The sequence below is a fragment of the Cyanistes caeruleus genome, chromosome 4 (genome assembly GCF_971803275.1).
Source record: "Cyanistes caeruleus chromosome 4, bCyaCae1.hap1.1, whole genome shotgun sequence".
Taxonomy (NCBI): domain Eukaryota; kingdom Metazoa; phylum Chordata; class Aves; order Passeriformes; family Paridae; genus Cyanistes; species Cyanistes caeruleus.
In genome coordinates this window covers 46,225,889-46,243,446 of record NC_141704.1, presented here as the reverse complement: position 1 = coordinate 46,243,446, position 17,558 = coordinate 46,225,889, and the positions used below count along the sequence as shown (strand labels likewise).

At 36.5% G+C, this 17,558-nt stretch overlaps 1 protein-coding gene across 3 annotated transcripts in view; it reads left to right on the top strand.

The window, feature by feature from the left end:
• The window catches only part of TRHDE (thyrotropin releasing hormone degrading enzyme), a 211,220-nt gene that overhangs the window by 167,818 nt on the left and 25,844 nt on the right, over positions 1-17,558 (top strand). For all 3 annotated transcript variants that reach the window (XM_086884350.1, XM_086884349.1, XM_086884348.1), the window contains 3 exons: positions 11,042-11,189; positions 13,240-13,337; positions 13,829-13,936. In XM_086884350.1, the coding sequence (XP_086740476.1) occupies positions 11,042-11,189; positions 13,240-13,337; positions 13,829-13,936 (354 nt within the window). The remainder of the gene's footprint in view (positions 1-11,041; positions 11,190-13,239; positions 13,338-13,828; positions 13,937-17,558) is intronic.

Sequence of the window (17,558 nt, the reverse complement as noted above, 5' to 3'; positions counted from 1 at the left end):
TCTGGAAAATCATGTATTTAGAACCCACTATTTTACTGTTCCTTAAAAAAATTAATTCCTGGCTGTGGAGTCTTGACACTGAGGCAAAAAACATTTTACCCATTCAGCTACCTGAGGCAGCACCATCCCACCAAATGATTAGCTGTTCTTATGTCTGGAAACTGAGAGTTGTCTCGTAACTAAGCCTGTAGTTCATCTGCTTCCATATAAAATCCAGAATTACTGCTGCTGAATTGGAAAAAAGTTTTCTTTAAATGTCTGGTGGAAATACATGCAAAGCAAAACTAAACTATGGAGTTGGAATGATCATTGCTGTCTCCTTTCACAGAAATTGATTTCATTTCTGGTAACATTTGAAGTCTTCCAACATAAGTGGGTTAACTGGTTCCATGTTACACTTGTTTGTGTTACTTCAAGTCTTGTTTAGTGTAATGTTGGGAGAAGTCAAGGCATTTGAGGGCCCATGTGAAATGCTGGGTATGGATAATCAGTAGGTGACAAAGACAGAAATTTCAGCGCAATTAATGTACTTCAAAATGCTTCAAAATTTCAACAGCCACATTCAGGGTTGTTGAGTTTGTTTTGTTGAGCTATTCAGAAAGAGTCGTATACGCTCCATTTAAATTAGTAAACTGCAGTTTTATTGTAGCCTTCATCTTTACTCCAGATTGCATTTTCTAATAGTTCAACTCAGAGAAAAACGAGATGTGTTATGCAGCTCCCTTAATTAGTGCCTCTGAGTACCAGCTAAAGGAGTGAGTATTAGATCAATACTTTGTATCATGCTTGATTAATAGTGGTATAGATTTACTGTTTTAATAAATGAGGCCTCATCTGAATTATTTTAGCAGATGCCATAGTAGCTCCTATTCACTGTCAGGCAAATTTTGGTTATGGTTCACTAGCAGTTGATTTAGATATGGTTTCCTAGAGAAGTCGTTTGGTTTCTTTTGACATAAATACTCCCTCAATGGGCCAAAGTAGCTGTGCCTTTTTTAGAGAAAATGGAAAGTTACAATTATTTTGAGGTGTAGCCATCATTCATTCCAAATGCTGCACGTCAGTCTCTATGTTCTGTGACATATCATGGCATTGATATCTGCTTTATGTGGAGATAACGAATTTCAGCTAACGTTTGTATGTGTTCATAACAAGAGGAATCAAAGCAATTCCTGCAACTAAGCACATTAAAAGTAAATTCTGCTTCTCTAGTATGTATCACTTGTGCAGCTGATCTTGTTGCATACCTAAGGCAGTAAAGGAAATCATATAGCACATTGCAGGGAAGTGTTGGTGCTGTGACAGCATCTTGAAAGATAGAAATAACTGCTGAGAGTCAGGGAAGAAGTTGAAGACTCTTCAGCATGTACTAAAAACCAACCCTGTTTGATTGACAAGATCTGACTGCAAAGTGTTTAGTGCAGAGAGAGGGTCTTGGTCTAGTCATATCCCAGCAAAATTTGCCTAGATTATTTCTGGTACTTCTGACTAATTATGGCAGTAATTGTTTTATCCTGTAAACTCCATTAACTCTGTTCTTAGCCAAACCAAGAATAAACTGTCAGGAAGACCTGACTCTGGTTTCAAGGGAGTGACAGAGTTATTTTTAGCTAATGGTTGTTAACTCATTGTATTTTTACCACATGGTCTTTGTCTCAGAGTTCAACCTGGTCTCTGAAGTCAGCTTGGTGTGGATGTATCTTTGTTGCAGTGCAGCTGCCAGGGGCTGCTGTGTAATGAGAGGGGAAGAGAACAATCTCTGAAATTTGTTTCGGGAGCATTAATTGAACCAGATCTGAATTATGCTTCAAAAAATACTTGAGTTTGAGGTTAAACAAGAAGAGGAATTCATGAGTGGTGCTTGCTGAAAGCTTCTTTGCAATGTCAAGTACTGGAAACAGAGCTAAGAGCTGCAAATATGGCTTGAGGAATGTGTACTGGGGGCAGGGGGAGTCTTTGTACAGCCTTAAAACCTGTGGCATTCTTTGGGGGCCCTATCCTCTCATAGCAAGCATACATCCATTCCCTGGGACCTAATCTCATTTACATAGCCCTTTTTCTTCCCCACAGCTGCCTGATCAGCCCTAATCTCTGCCTCCAACTGTACTCTCAAAACAAGCAGATTTTTTTGGCCTCTTACCCCAGAACCTGATTACTTTCCTTTCTGTGGGTCTGACAGGACTAGTATGGAGAGCAAAAGATCCTTCTCCTATGTTGCATTCCACAACCGCAGGATCACATCCAGAGAAGCTACAGTTACCAGGAGCCAGTGTGAGACACCAAGGAGATGGGCTTCTGTTCATGAAACCATTTATCCAGCATGGGAACAAACTCAGATCCAGAGACAGAGCCCCGAACAGAGGAAGGGTGAGGGGTTGTAAGGGACAGAACCAGGGTGGAGTTCAGGGTCAGAGACCACTAGGAACACAAGGTAGAAACCCAGGGGCTCAAACACAATCAGAACTCCTGGGCTTCCCCCCATGAGGGGTCTGGGGTGGGGCAACTTCATCCAGGCCTCACATGGCCCATCCCCCAAACCAAAAGGTCAAAATTCACACTAGCCAGGCCTTACAGCCCTGCCTCCACTTTAACAATGCTTATCTCAAACTAAATCTTTGCCTCCTTGAGGCACCTGCTACATTGGTTAAGGTAGCAAAAACAAGCCACTCTGAGAAGCTGATCTAAAGTCGCTGATCTAAACATCTTGACGTTCCTATAGCATTAGCAGGGGGTATACAAATGAAGGCATAAACCAACTTTTCTAGTTGTAAAAGACAGTACTGATGCCTCATTAACATAAAGCAAGAAGTCTGCTATCACAGGCTGCTCACTGCTTTGCCTGCTGTTTTGATCTGACCACACCATTGCTTCTCAGAAATGATGTAATTTTTGAGATTATTTGATTGCTGTTGACCAGGATTGTTGTCTAGAGGAGGTCTGGTCTTTGTCCATGTATGTTCTGTCTGCTGGAATGTTGTAATAGATTAGCTCCTTTCTGTCTGGCTATAAGTGTGTTTTCCTCTACCCAGAAATCAAGCAATAAATGGCAGGAAGGACTGTGTTACGACTAAGGCAGAGGGACTGAAGAAACCTGGAATGCTGTTTCTGTTGTAGCCTTCCTAGGTGATCTTAGTAAAATCATTTAAATTGTTTGTCTTCCTTCTCTCTGCAAAATGGAGATAAGAGAATAGGTGAGGGTTTAAGAGAATTTCAGAGAATCTTTTTATTATAAATACGTTTATTGGGAATTATCTTTAGAAAAGGAATATCCAGTTCTGTAGATATTCTGGCAAACATAATTTGGATTGTATGTGTGTGTTTTCAAGATCGGAATTCTGTGCTATCTGTATGAAATTTCTAGCTTTTAAACACATATTTCACTTGGTTGACTGATATGCAAATTATAAACATTAGACCAGGCAAACAGGGAATGATGAAAAAGTATTGTGCATAATAATAAACTAACTCAATTTTGATTCTGCTCAAACATGCTCTCATAGATACCATCACCTGTTGACAACTTAATGAATAGAAAAGCTGTTTCATTCTACCCTTTCCAACAAAAATCACCAAGAAAGAAAATAAATAACACTTATAGTAATTGAATCGTCTGAAATTGATGTCTATTAGCTCCTGAAATGCATTCAAGTTTCTTTACTTAATTTAACTCTGTGAATTACATACTTCTCAAAAATCACGGTTTCATGATGATGAAAAAAATGACATACCTTACTGCATAGCCTTAATTTTTAGCATTGAGATTATTCCTTTTCTTCTTGTATTACTCCTTTTTAAATAATTTTTCTTTCATTTGGGGAAGAAGAGGAAGGGAAAGATTGTGAACTACAGTTTGAAGGAGTTTTTTTTACAAGCATTAGAGGGGTTTAGATTTGGGGTTTTCTTCTGTTTTCAACAGAGGTGAGTAATTCAAGTTAATATTATTCTTTGCCTGTGTGGCAACTCTAAAACTGTGCTAGATAATTTAAGCCACATAATTACATTGAATTCGAACCATTCTTTGTAGGATGCTTCAAATGCTCTTGTGTGGAGTTGAATGTCACTTGAAGAGTCCTTAAATATTTTGCATGTGAGAAAACATAATAAGAAGCAGGCTTCATTTAAAACTGTCTTACTATCTGAATCTTTCAATGTTGGAGAGATTGAATGCTAATTGAATGCTAAATTTAGTTTTTAAAATGATCTTGTAAGCCAAAACTTGCTGTTGTATTCATCAAAGAGCAGATATGCATTCCTCTTCTGTTTATATGGAAGTCCATAGCTGGTACAGATCATAATGCCTCCATCAAGTCATTTTGGCATCTTAGAAAAATAAAGTCCTTACATGGTCCTTATATTAAGTCAGTTCAATCCTGGGAGGGAAGGATGAGGTAATTATTCTTTGATAAAAGAGATCACAAGGCCTTTTTTACAGATGGTCCATTAGTTTTCTATGATAAAGCATTCTTTCTATAGCTTCTGTGGTTGAACATGGATGCCAGTCATCCTAAGTTTTTAATTGTTGACTTCTAGCCTTGCAGGAGTTGAGGGGGAAATCTGTGACTTTACAAAAGTTAATTTTCTAGTTGTATGGGACACCTTGCCCAAAGCTTTTTTGACACATCAGGGTTCAACATACATGTTTTTACTCAGCTATCAAGGAATTGCTGTTAAAGGACTCTGGGGAAGAATATCCTGAATACATCAGTGGAGTCACCAGTCCTTGATAGGTCCTGAAAAAATGAAAAAGCAGATACAGTTTTATGTGGATGTTCATTGGTGCCAAGTTTCTCTGTGATTTATTCTAATCCACACACTTGACTGGTAAGGTAAAAGAATGAATCAGTTATTAAGAATCCTAACTTTAAACTGTCTCTAAGAGTTAATGAGTATAGTCTAATTATTCATATATTGCACATGCACAGAAACAGAACTGATGCTAATCTGAGTTGCACATCTATGTTCTGAAGAGCTATGTTTTACCCCTTCAAAATTACCCAGAAAAAAAGCTAGTCATGTTTTACACATTTCTAAGAAACAGATGAAACAGGGTGAGTTTTAAATCAGCAGCAAGTAAATCACCTCATTTCCATTGTTTCTGTAATGCAGACCAGTTTGCTGCCAGCTTGGATTTTCTAATTTTGATTTAAACACATGACTTATAATGTCTTTGTTGGGTGGTGGGACTAAAGGATTTACGGTGCCCTTGTATGTGGGACTCTCATCACTGTACGGCAACCCTGTCGTTTTTGTGACAGAATCTGTTTGACTGCTGCTGGATTTATGATAGAAATAATTCAGAACAGAGTAATAATTTTCCCTTGGCAATTACACTACCATTTGGTACTTTGTCCCTAAGGGGAAAATGAATGTGCTGGGATCTGTCCATAAGTTCAGTGGCTCAGTGAAAAGAACAAATCAAGGTCAGAATGCAGTTGAATACACACTGGTGTTTCATAATATAATCTAGATCTTCTGCTTTTATCTGATTCATTAAAAGCTCATGTAATTTAAAGATTATTTTTTGACTGCCATGAGGTTTATATTGGGAATGCTTTGTGAGGGATATTTCATTACCATGTTCAATACTTCCTTTTTCTTTTCATTGCCTCTTTTCTCTGTAGCAGTGGCCACTTCAGCAACTTCTTCAGTGTAAGCAGGATAGTACCTTGCTAAGCATTGGTGCTTATGATATTATATGATATGATATCATAAACCACATAATAGTTATGTATAACTAATGGAAAATCTTTTTCCACATCCGTCCTTTCATAAAAATGATAGATCACGTTTTCAATACAGTTCGTCAGCGGTCTCCTTCGGCATGAAAAATCTGCTGATCCAGGATGTTTGTCTAGAAGTAATTTGTCTAATAACTAAACCAGATCTTTTTGCCAGTCCATGTTCCTGTTCTCCTGTTCTTCCCTTCAGTTGGCAGGCAACTGTGAAATCAGGAACATAGATAATAAGACAAAACTCATGTGGTGTTGTGTTTCTTAACACATACTCTCGTGTGTAGTGGTGGCTACAGAATGATTGAATGATCAGTCAGGAGAGTTACCTAAAAATTGATAAAGCAATGAAGCATCTCAAATGTGATCTTTTTTGGTTAAGTTTTGCTTTTGTAGTCATGTGTTTCAAAACTCAATAATGGGTAAAGTTGGCTTAGAGAGGGCTTGTAGAGGCTGTTTTAAGTCTAGGCTGCTTTCTGTATGACCCATGATGTCAAATCAAAACTCTCTAATCTGAAATACTATAAAGAGGCATGTCTGGTTTTTGTAGTTTATACTGAAGATATGTAAACAGCAGATCATCTGATATATATCATGAAGTGGATCTGTTGGTACTCTTCTCTGAATATTTACAGGGCAAAAGATCAGAGCTGTGATGTTCTTATCTCCTCTTGGCAGAGAAGTCTGAAATTGTAGTGTTCCTTGGTAGAGGCCTGTATAAACAAAACAAATTTCTGTCAGGAACGGCACTGGTACAAATCTGCTTTGGGTAGGGAGCCACTAGATGAATTCTTAAGGCTCTTTTAATTCCAGATACTCCAGATGAAGTTTTGTAAACTTTTTAACCCTGCCCTTGAGAAGTGTTTTACCTGAACATCAGTAAGCTTTCAGCCACTGTTGATGTATCAACGCTGTTAGATTTAACTATTTTATCTGTTACAATCCTTGCCAAAACTATCCCAGGTTCCTCTGCAGAGTTTTTTTAAGGAGGAGATACATGCTTGCTAAGATTCTCAGGTGGCTACTAGAGACATACCTAGAGAAAACTGTGTCTCTTTCAGACTAGGCATAAGATTGGACATTACGGTATTTCTGTGGTGATTATGCTTGATACCTGGTTTCAATATAGCTCATAATCAGTTCTTCCCCTAGTGACAGACAATATTTCAATTTTTCTTCGAGATGGCTAGGCTAGAAAAGAACTTTGTCTCTTAGCCCTGACTCTCATGCATTTGGACTTTGACAGGCAATATGTGATAGTAATTTTGCTGGACTTAAGGATAGCAATATGATTGATGGCTAAAAAGACACAAGAAAAATAAGGATTTCTGTCACTGACCTTCCAGTGACTTTCTTGAAAGAGAGAGTAATAAGTCAAGCTGCACGTGTAGAGTATGTATTAACTTACACTTTGTAGTACCTTTGAGTAAATATTTCTAGGCAATTACATGACAGGGAAAATTATTTTACAGTTTTGCTTTTGATGAGAACGTTGCTGCTTTCATTTTTCTTATTATTGTTATAATAATTGTGAAACATTTCTGTTCAGCATTTCCACAGATCAGTGTCTTTCCAAGAGTTCACAGAGATACTCAGAACAAACTCCTTCTCTGTTCTACCTTCTTTCCTCATTTTGGTTATTGTCCTACTCCATAAATGCTTTTGCTGACCAGGTCCTATGTAGCCATCTTTGAACCTAGTTTTTCCAGGCTAGTGAAAGAGAATCCTAGAATCATGCCAGCACCCTTTGTCTGGTTTGCCACTGTTCAAGTGAGCCCAGTGCATCTTGCTGAATGCAGTATTCCCTGGGAAAAAGGAGTCTTGAAGTCACTTTTAGCACTGGACAAGCTTTTAGTGTAAACTAAAAGAGTGTGACTGTACTAAAATACAAAAGTTAAGAAACCAGCTGTGCTTTGTGAAGATGCAGAATGTTAGAGCATAGTTACATAGTTCACCACACAGTCATGCTGCTTTATTGAGGTTCTGTCTTCTGCTGACCTGCTTGTTATGGTAGTCATGCTACCTCCTGGGAAACTTCACACAGGTCCTAGATCTGTGATCTGGATTTTAGGACTTCTTACACATTTTATGGTTCATGGTTTATCTCTTTTATGGTTTAGGGTAAGAGTTTCTCTTTATATCCTACTTTCTCAACTATGAATGTAAAAAAATAACAGCCTTAGTGTTTGGCCTTACCCTTACTAAAATATTTCTTCTTTTTTTATTTATTTTTTTATTTTCTTTTCTTCCCTGAATGAAAATACTCCTCAAGGTATTAAAACTGTAGTATACAGTTAATAATTTATAACATGCATGTTATATGCCACTCCTTATGAAAAAAGGTGAAACATTAAATGTACTGACTTATGAGTACAATAAATTGTACTTATATAATATATAATAATTAATGCAATTAATAATTATATAACTACAATAATGTACTTACAGAACCTATTTAATTCCAAATAGTCTCAGAGGGCAGTGTATTTGGAGTAAAAAAGTTCATAAACATGGCTTAGCAACTAGGGTACAAGGGTAGAGCTATCATGGTTTTCTGTGGGCATCCATGAAATAAAATAGTGTAAAATATAAAGAAAATTCTGCCAAGGTAATGTTCCTGAAGCACTTATGCTTTCTTCAGGAAAGTTGCTGTCTTAACTGCCAGTGTAAGAGGATTTGAGATATGTCTGTGCTTAAGTTCTCTCAGAGGTTCATTTTAGCACCTTTACTGCCCAGCACATGCTGACAGAAGAGTTTAATTCTAGCAGCCATAACCACTTTTCCTCTAAACCATGATCTGAAGTGATGAATTCGTTGTCATTTATATAGTAATGACAAGAATCTCCCTTCAGCTCCAAGTATCCTTCATTTGCCTTCATCCCCAAGAATCTCCCTTCATCCCCATCCCAACTCTTGGGATGGATTGGTTGATGTGTGGTTGAGGGGCTGATTCTGATGATAATGGACATAAACTCTTCTAGGGTCATACCCAGAAAGAGAAGAAGGGTTGGGAGTAAACAGGGAAAAAAATCTAACTTTACCACAACCTGTTTGTGTAAGTTGCACAATACTCTAAGGGAAATGATAAGAAAAGTGAGAGTCAGGGGCTGAGACAGGCATAATTGCATAGTCTAATAAATTTGGAAGTCAAAAGCAGTGAGTGATGAGAGCAACAGCTGTTGTGAACAGGATGAGTGAGTATCATCATCTAAGAATCATGATTTTGAAACTCACCAGGAAGCTCTGAGCCCAGGAATAAGAGATTGATCTCTGAGTTTGCTTCTTATGTGTCTTTATGGAGAAATTAAGCTTAAAAAGAAATAATCTGTTTTGTAGCGTTGATTTCCTTTTTGCACTTAATATAAGTAGATTTAAGTTCAAAATATAAACTTAAATGTCCATTAGTGCAGCTATAATAAACATTAATCTGTTTATTTCTTAAGCAGCATGTTTCCTAGAGCTATTTCTTTTGCTCCTAACTCCACACTTTTTCATGTCAATCAAATTATCAGTAAAAATAATCACAAATTCTTTTAGAAACTAATTACGTATATGCAAATTAAAACAGTTTACCTCTTTGCTAACTTTATCTTCAAGATTTTTAACTGCAGTCAGTCCAGCATACTTCTGGCTCCATTAATTAGGTTTAGAATTCTTTACGAAGTATTAAGACGTAGAACTCAATGTTATTCTGCTGCCTCGCAAACAAGACCTATAAAATGGAGTAACATTCTGTCTTCAGATGCATTGGACTTTGTCCACTGCCTACTCTAAAAGCTTTACCTCCTTAATTTCTTATCTGCTCAGTTCCTCAGTTGGCACAGTGGGCTCCCCAAGTGATCTTGTTTTTAGTACTGGAGTATGTGCTGGAACCAGGTTGAATACAGAGCTGATAAAATGTGGACAAAAATTACATTAAGCAGACTGGAGGGTGGGATAGATACTTTTGAAATCTGTTACATGAACTCACTTCTTTCCTGAGAACATGAAGGGAACAGAGTGTAATTCTTCCAATAGAGAGTGTAAAAAATGAAGGCTTGCAAGATGTGATGCACGTTGCAAGGAAGCAAACTATTTCAAGCAGCAAGACAATTTTTACATGTTACTACAGCAGAGATAAAAATTTGTATTAACATGTATGCAACGGTTAATTTCTCTACTAATGTGTGTAATTTTATTTGTTTTCTATATATTTGCATTTCTGCCACATTGATGGAAATTAAAGGAACATTTGCAATGAAAGGGGAAAAACTAGTCTATGAATCTATATCATACTGTAGCTTATTAAATTGAACTGTGTGGAATCTACATTGCTGATTTGAACTGTTTCATGAAAAGAGAACCATTATCTCCTCTCTAGGTAGATAGTTAACTCCTTTTGATTTAAACAACTGCATTGGGAGAAGAGTAGACAATGTGTTTCTGGGAAGTTCACACCCACAGGGTTGCACTTTGTTTCTGCAGTCTGGATAGTTAAGAAAAAGTGCTGTTCTGAAAAAGAAAATGAAAGCAAAAGCTGAAGCTTGGCATTTTCTGTACTTGTTTTTTAAAGTAATTTTCAAATGCTTGTGTCTGTATTGCATTTTACGTGTAATGCTATTATTTCAGAACCTGTCCTGTGCACCCCTACGCTTTTTCTCATGCAGGGGGAGGTCTTGGGACAAAATTTTAGCTGGTTGATTTATAAACACCCAAAAAAATCCATAATTTATTTGCAAAGTGCTGGAACATCCTGAACCAAAGTGATGTCACTGGATAAGTCCAAGGTGGCTTAAGGTGGATAGAAGACAAGGCAGTTCTAAAGGAGAGAGAAAAGAATGAGGAGAATAACTGTAACTAAAGGTTCTTCTTCAGCATTAGTTCCTTTCAATTGCTGATAGTCAGTAGAAATGTTTTCTCAAGCAAAATGCCCTTGGTTGTTGATTTTATGCATTCAACTTTCTATCTTACAAATCAACAAAGCAACACCTTCCTTTTGTTTTGGATATTTTAATTTTTTTTTTCCTTAAAGGCAGTTACTTTTTCATTCATGTCTTTCATAGCCACAGGAATCTTTTCAAAGTAGGGATAGCTTGTCTGGTTTTCTTTCCTGTATGTTCATACCTCACTTCAAGTCAGTATGCTTCTGTGTGTTGGGAGAGACTGCAAGTTGCTGATTGTGTATAAGGTTGATTTTTATGTCATTTAAGTGGGATGAGTTCATCATGTTTTTCTGCATTTTAATTTCATTTTGGAAAAATAGGAAGTTGTTTATGCCCTATTGTGAATATCTTCTGAAAACCAATTTAATACTAACTTTTTTTATTGTGCAGAGCTGGTTATTTGCCGCAGAATATACCTTTGGAGATTATGAAGTATCTTTCAGAGGAAAAAGATTTCCTGCCTTGGCATGCTGCCAGCCGAGCTCTTTATCCTCTAGATAAATTGCTGGACCGTACAGAAAACTACAATATCTTCAATGTAAGAGACTGTCTTTCTCTCTTTCTTCCTCTAGTTCTTCCTTTCTTTCCCTCACTCTCTCCATCTGTCTGTTCTTCCTGCCTTTCTTCCTTTTGCCTCTTACTCTCTCATATTATTGCCAAGATTTGGACTGTTCCCCAGTCAGATACTGTAAATGACCTAGGGATATTAACTTCCTTCCTAATTACTCTTCATTTAAACATAGCAATTATCAAGCTTTGGTTCATTTGCATTTGAACAGTGATAACTGTTGTTTGAGGCATATATGACTAGGGGAAGGAAAGGTAATTATCCCTCATGAAAAATGTTATGACAAATAAAGTATTTCACTTAAAAGAGTCAAAGTACTCTATTTCCAGATTTTCTCTTTTTAGGAGCCCCACAGTGATACTTAGGTGGGTGCCCGAGATCAGCAAGAACAGCAAATATAGGCACAACTGAACCTGCAACTAAAGCAAAGATTTGTAGTCATTATTTCATCCCAAAATCCATGGTGAATTCAATGCAGTTACCTTAATTAACAAGAATTAGATCACCGTTGAGTCAAAAGCCCATTCATAATTGTGTCCAAAGGGATAGCAGTAATAGCTTGCAAAAGATAATTAAGATAGACATGGCAAATATTTTAACATTTACCTGTAGCTGCACTGAAGCATGGTTTATGAAGTACACAGGATTTCACTGGAGCCAATGACAATTACAAACTCTTGGGGTTTTTATTCACTATGAATTTTATGTAGTCTACATATTTTCAACAGCCAGCATACGGTAACTTTATGTAATGTTGTAAAGCCTTCAAATAAAGGAGGTTTTTAAAGCCTGAAATGCCTAAGGATGCTTTTTGCTTCTTAAATGTATATTTGTTTGTATGTATGTGACCACAGACACCATGCTCAGAGAGGTGAAAGTTAGAAGTCACTGTATGTATATATGTAGAAGTTAATACATATATGGATATATAGATACATACACATACACATATACACAGTTACCTGATGACATGGAAAATTATTTTTGTAGAACATATACTATGCCTACATGCAAACCATAATGTAAAATGCAGTTGAAATAATTTGCATATTTAGTCTGCTGTTAACTACAAAGAAAAATTCTTAGGAGTCTGCCATTGCTATTTCACTTTTAAACATGGTTGTGTAAGGAAAACACAATTTTAATAAATAAAACCAGTAAAATTCACAACTGGGTGATGTTTTATCACTACTGATGGGAGTTTTGAAAGCTGAGGCGATAGCAGAGGAAATAAAAAGTCTTTTTAGTCAAAGAATAACATATCTGGTAGAGAAAGCTGCAGTATGAATCTTCTTTTGTGTTGACATATATACATGCCTATGCATGTGTAATAATAAAATAGATGCTCTCCTATGCAGTTCTGTATATCTCAGTTCTATTTTTCAAATTGGCGAATTCCACTGGAAGAAGATTACAATGACAATGGTTTTCTTCAAAACTGGTCAGAATATGTAAATGTGTCCTCTGTGTAAAAAGTAGAAGTCAGTAAAATATAACTTGTGCTTATTTTGTTCCTTAAGCACACCAGGAGCCTAAACTTAAAGCACAGTGTCATTAAGTGTACAAAGCTTATTTGCAGCCACATTGTTATATATTCTGAAGTTAATTGACTGTACTCACATAATGTTTTTGCCATGGCTATGGATATTAAAACAGTGTTCTTTTAAAAGTGAACATGCACAGTTTAGTCAAGATTGGCCACAAAGTAGAAATTAAGCTATTGACACCCTTGTAATTTTTCAGCTGTGCATTGTGAGTTCAAAGTAGCATGTAATAAAATTTTGAAATTCATGGATTTTATAACAATATATTGTCTTATACTAGGCATCTAATCAAGATTGCTTCTTACTATAGCAGTGAAGGAAGATTATAAGTGGATAAGTAGCTTTGCTTAATCTTTGGAACTGGACATTATTTGAGGATACACAGAGAAGACTGAACCTTACTAGTCAGCAATATTTCAATTTTAAGTAAAATAAATGATTTTTAATGTTAAATATACTTTTCTTTTTCTCCTCAGGAGTATATATTAAGACAAGTGGCATCAATGTATCTGAAGCTTGGATGGCCAACGAACAATTTAAACAAATCACTTGTTCAAGCATCATACCAACATGAGTACTGTTATATTTACTTTTTAATTATTTATTTGTGAAATATAATTACATAAATGCACCCTCCTAAAATTTAATCATGTTTAGCATAAATCAGTCATAATTCCTTAGCTGGGTCACCCTTCCATTTTTTCCTTCCTGGGTTGCAGGGAGAGCAGAAAGATGCTGTGAGATTAATTTTTCTTTCTTAAGTTAGGACAACATGGTTTACTAAGCCCTAACTTAATATCTGACTCCACTGGATTTCTGAGAACTTGCACCACATGTGACTGCAGAGGTTGGGAAGAGTGCCTAAGTGTAAATGGGGTCTGGTTTTGATCCATGACCTTTCTTTAATTGTTGTAGGCATTAAACTGACACTGCAATTTGTAAAGCCAGATTCTCTTTGGTATGTTTCCCATCTACTGTTTGCTGTCACTGTTATAAGAATAGTTTTTTGTAAACATTGAAACACATTTGTTAATGCAGCCTTATTGCTTTTTTTAATTTGGACAGAGAGTTGCGTCGGGAAGTCATCATGTTGGCCTGCAGCTTCGGGAACAAACACTGTCACCAGCAGGCTGCAACGTTAATCTCTGACTGGATTTCTAGCAATAGGAACCGGTAAGTGGAGCTGAAATGTGCATCTCACATTTCTCCTACTGAGAGGCAGTACAGCTCTTCCTTTCCTGCCTGCCCTGTCTGCTGTGCCCTGTTTTGCAAAGGTTTTTTTTTTTACAGGAGGAAGAAGAGGCTGCTGGCTGTCATTTAAAAATGTCTGTGGGGCTTCAGAATGAATTATTTGACTTTGCATATGAGTTGGTGGAGGGGATCTGCCCACTCCTGATAAATTACTGTTGGATAATTCTATGCTAGAAGATGAGAAGATGGGTTTTAAGGATGGATTTAAAGAAAGAAAGATGAGTGAACACCATCTTGTCAGATATTCATGAAACCTGTGTTGGGGTAAGAGAGCAGAAGGTGCTAAACATTTAAAGAAGTGAGAGAGGTTAGAGACAGAAGGACTGAGAAGTAAGGAAGGAGATGTGTTGAAAATTAATGTAATTCAGGAATACATGGAAAAGCTCATGTAGGGTTTCAGAGAGCAGATAATATTAGAGCCGATGCCTTGAGCATCAGCAGCACTGTAGTGGTTTGACAGCAAATATGTTAAGTTAGGCTGTCAAGACACAGGTTTATTCAGCTGAGGCAAAGGGACATGGGGCATGGATAGTGTATGAAGTTTATCTTTTAAAGGAAAGCATCTAAGAAATATGAAATAACTGAAATTTCAAATATTTATGTAGTGATCTATGGACAATGAGATGAGTGTAGAGTATAGGTTAGGACCACAACTTCTTTAGAAAGAATAGTGGATTTTCTGATTATGTGAAATATTTGCACTGTACACATTTGTACATGGCATGATATTTTGATTTAAAAGAGAATATTTTACTTTCAAATACAAAAGAAGAAGATAAGATAAAAAGTCTCTCATTTTTAGTTGCAGTCTTGTATTAGCTCAGCAAAATGATCAGATCTCTGTAGCCATACAAGCAAGCAGGATTTTTCAGAGAGTTCTTGGACTTTCGGTGTTTGTTTGCAATTAATTTATCTCTGTCTGTCTTTGTAATCTTTAAAAATCCTTTACAGGCATACACAGTTACATAAGTATCCAAGGGTGTTTTAAAACCAGCCATGAAGGGAAATTATTTTCCTATATGGCTTTGAAACTTCTGGGAAAAAAATAGCTTGAAACCATGACTATGTAGCTTTAAGTAAGATGTGTGTGAGGTGAAGGGTTTTCTTGTGTAAGGTGATACCAGATATATTTACTATGAAATATATACCCCAGGGTTTTATATGAATTCTTATCATAAGCAGCAACAATCAGTATGAAGCTATTCAAAGAGGCAATTAAAGAGAAAGAATCACTGGAAACAGTCTGCAAAAGTAATTTACTTAGATATTCATTTGCAAAATTAGTTAATCAAACCTAGCATTACCTATTAGCATGCACAGCAGTAGATTATTCAGTGTTAAAAAAGCTGTCACCCTGCAAAGCTACCTGCCTGTGTCTTTCCAATAGGATTAAGAAAGGAGGCATCAGAAAAGAAAAAACATAACAAAACACAAGCTTATTGCTCTGCTAACAGTAGCAAGAGAGAAAAAGAATAAATTTAAGGAGCTGTCTAAAGATTCATCTTAGCCTTTCAATGGGGCCATTTCGGTAGCAGAAGATTGTGGTTGCCAGCATATGATGAGTATTATGATAAAAGCACCACAGCAGGGCAGAGGAGAATAGCTACTAAGTTAAAGCAATATGTTTCTCAAAGGAACTGCACAGTTTTGAAAAATGGCTGCAGCAAATAATATAATTACAGAATAGAGATTGACAGACAGCCGATAAATAGGGGAACAATTGGCAAAGAAGACAGAGACACAGTTTCATTTATTTTTTAAGATTGTAGGATTTGTTGAGTCCCTCACTCCAGAATTTCTCAGTTTTCTCAGAGCAGTCTCACATCCTGAATGTAACTAATATATGAGCAAAACTCATTTCCTATCTACTTACATTGAAACAACATTAAAAAGACTACCAGTAATAGCAGCTCAGTAAGCATAAAATCAGCTTGTGTTTCACAATAACAGCATTTGCAGGGTATGTCAGTGTTGTCTCAGGAATGTTCAGATCCTGTTGAATCAGGCCTATCCTGTAGCACCTTTACTCATTTTAAGCTAACTTGGACTGAAACCTGAAAGTAAAGCAAGGGCTCTTTTTCCAGCTTTTTTACCAAGAAACCGATGATTCCACAATCATGACTTAATTAGCATGGTGTTTGAGTCATGCTTCTGCCTCTTCTAGCACTTCAGAGACAGTAACTAGCTCAAGTGCAAAGGGCAAGCAGATAAGTACAAGATATATGCAGAGAGCACATCTAAGAGGTGCCATTTTCTATTCTTTCTCATCAATCAAGTGTTTTGCTCAGTTTGATGCCCTTAACAGCTGTTTGTAAATTTGCTGCAAACAGCCTCCTCAGAACCTGTAAGATTCTCTCAGAGCTTGTTTCCTCACAAAGAAGGAAAAGCTCATGCTGCTCCTCTTTCTCTAGACTTCTCTGACAACAGTGAGGAAAGCTGGTGACAGATACAGAAACTCTGTGTATCCTTGCCTATTCCATTCCTTATCAGCAATTACTATAAATGGTCTTGGGTTTGCCATTCCCTCTTCTGAAAAAGAACCATGTAATTGGCTGATGATTATAGAAAGCTTGGTTTTGGTGGGTTTGCATAGCTAGAGCACAAAAACAGAGTTCCAGAGAGCTGAGAGATAGTTTTTTATATAGATGTAATTTGAGTGTTTACTGTGACAGTAAAAATAAATGCTAATTTGAGACATATACACCCATCCCCTCCCAGAAACTTTATTCTGGAAGATGGCACAAATTTTTCAAAGCAGTAGAGACAATGGAGAATTAAATTTGTGTCTCAAGATTTATTGAAAATTGCTGAAAACTAAGTCAGTATTAAATTAAAATGTGATATTAAATACCACATAAATGCACAGTTGGTAAATCATATAAGGGAGGTTTTTGATGCCCTGGCAGTTACTGCATTAAACTCATTCAAGTTGAGATCCTATAACAGAGAACGTGCTATTAATAGAAGGAATTATTGAAGAAATGCTAACATTCATAATTTTTTAGCCACATTTTTAATTTACTACTTTTTAGATGTTCTGTTGAAATGTTTTTTCTGTTTTACTTGTAATATTTAATTTTGGATAAACTGTCAGGTAGTACAATAATATCTAACTCTGTTTTACTGGCAAATGTTTACAATTGCTGTGGTTTTTAGTAATTACATTTAATCTGCTAAATCCAGAAATGAATTACCAAATACTTTTCACAATTGGAAAGTGAAGTAATCATGATACCAGATACTGTTTATATTTAGTAATTACATACTCTTTACTGCGCAACTACTTTGCCACTGTTCACTAAGTAAAATAATAGTCATTCTTAGCACAAGGCCAGAGGTCCTCTTTGTATTTTACTGTTTGAAAAAGCCATTAGATTTCCAACTATAATGCTGCAAATTTTCTTCTGGAATTAGTGAAAAAAAACTAACTTATATGTGATTTACAGCACTAGCCTCTGTGCATGAAAGTGGAAGTCGGCTGAGAGGCTGTGAAGAGTCAAATTTCTAAAGTGATTTAGGTATTGCTTCATTTTTGGATGACTGG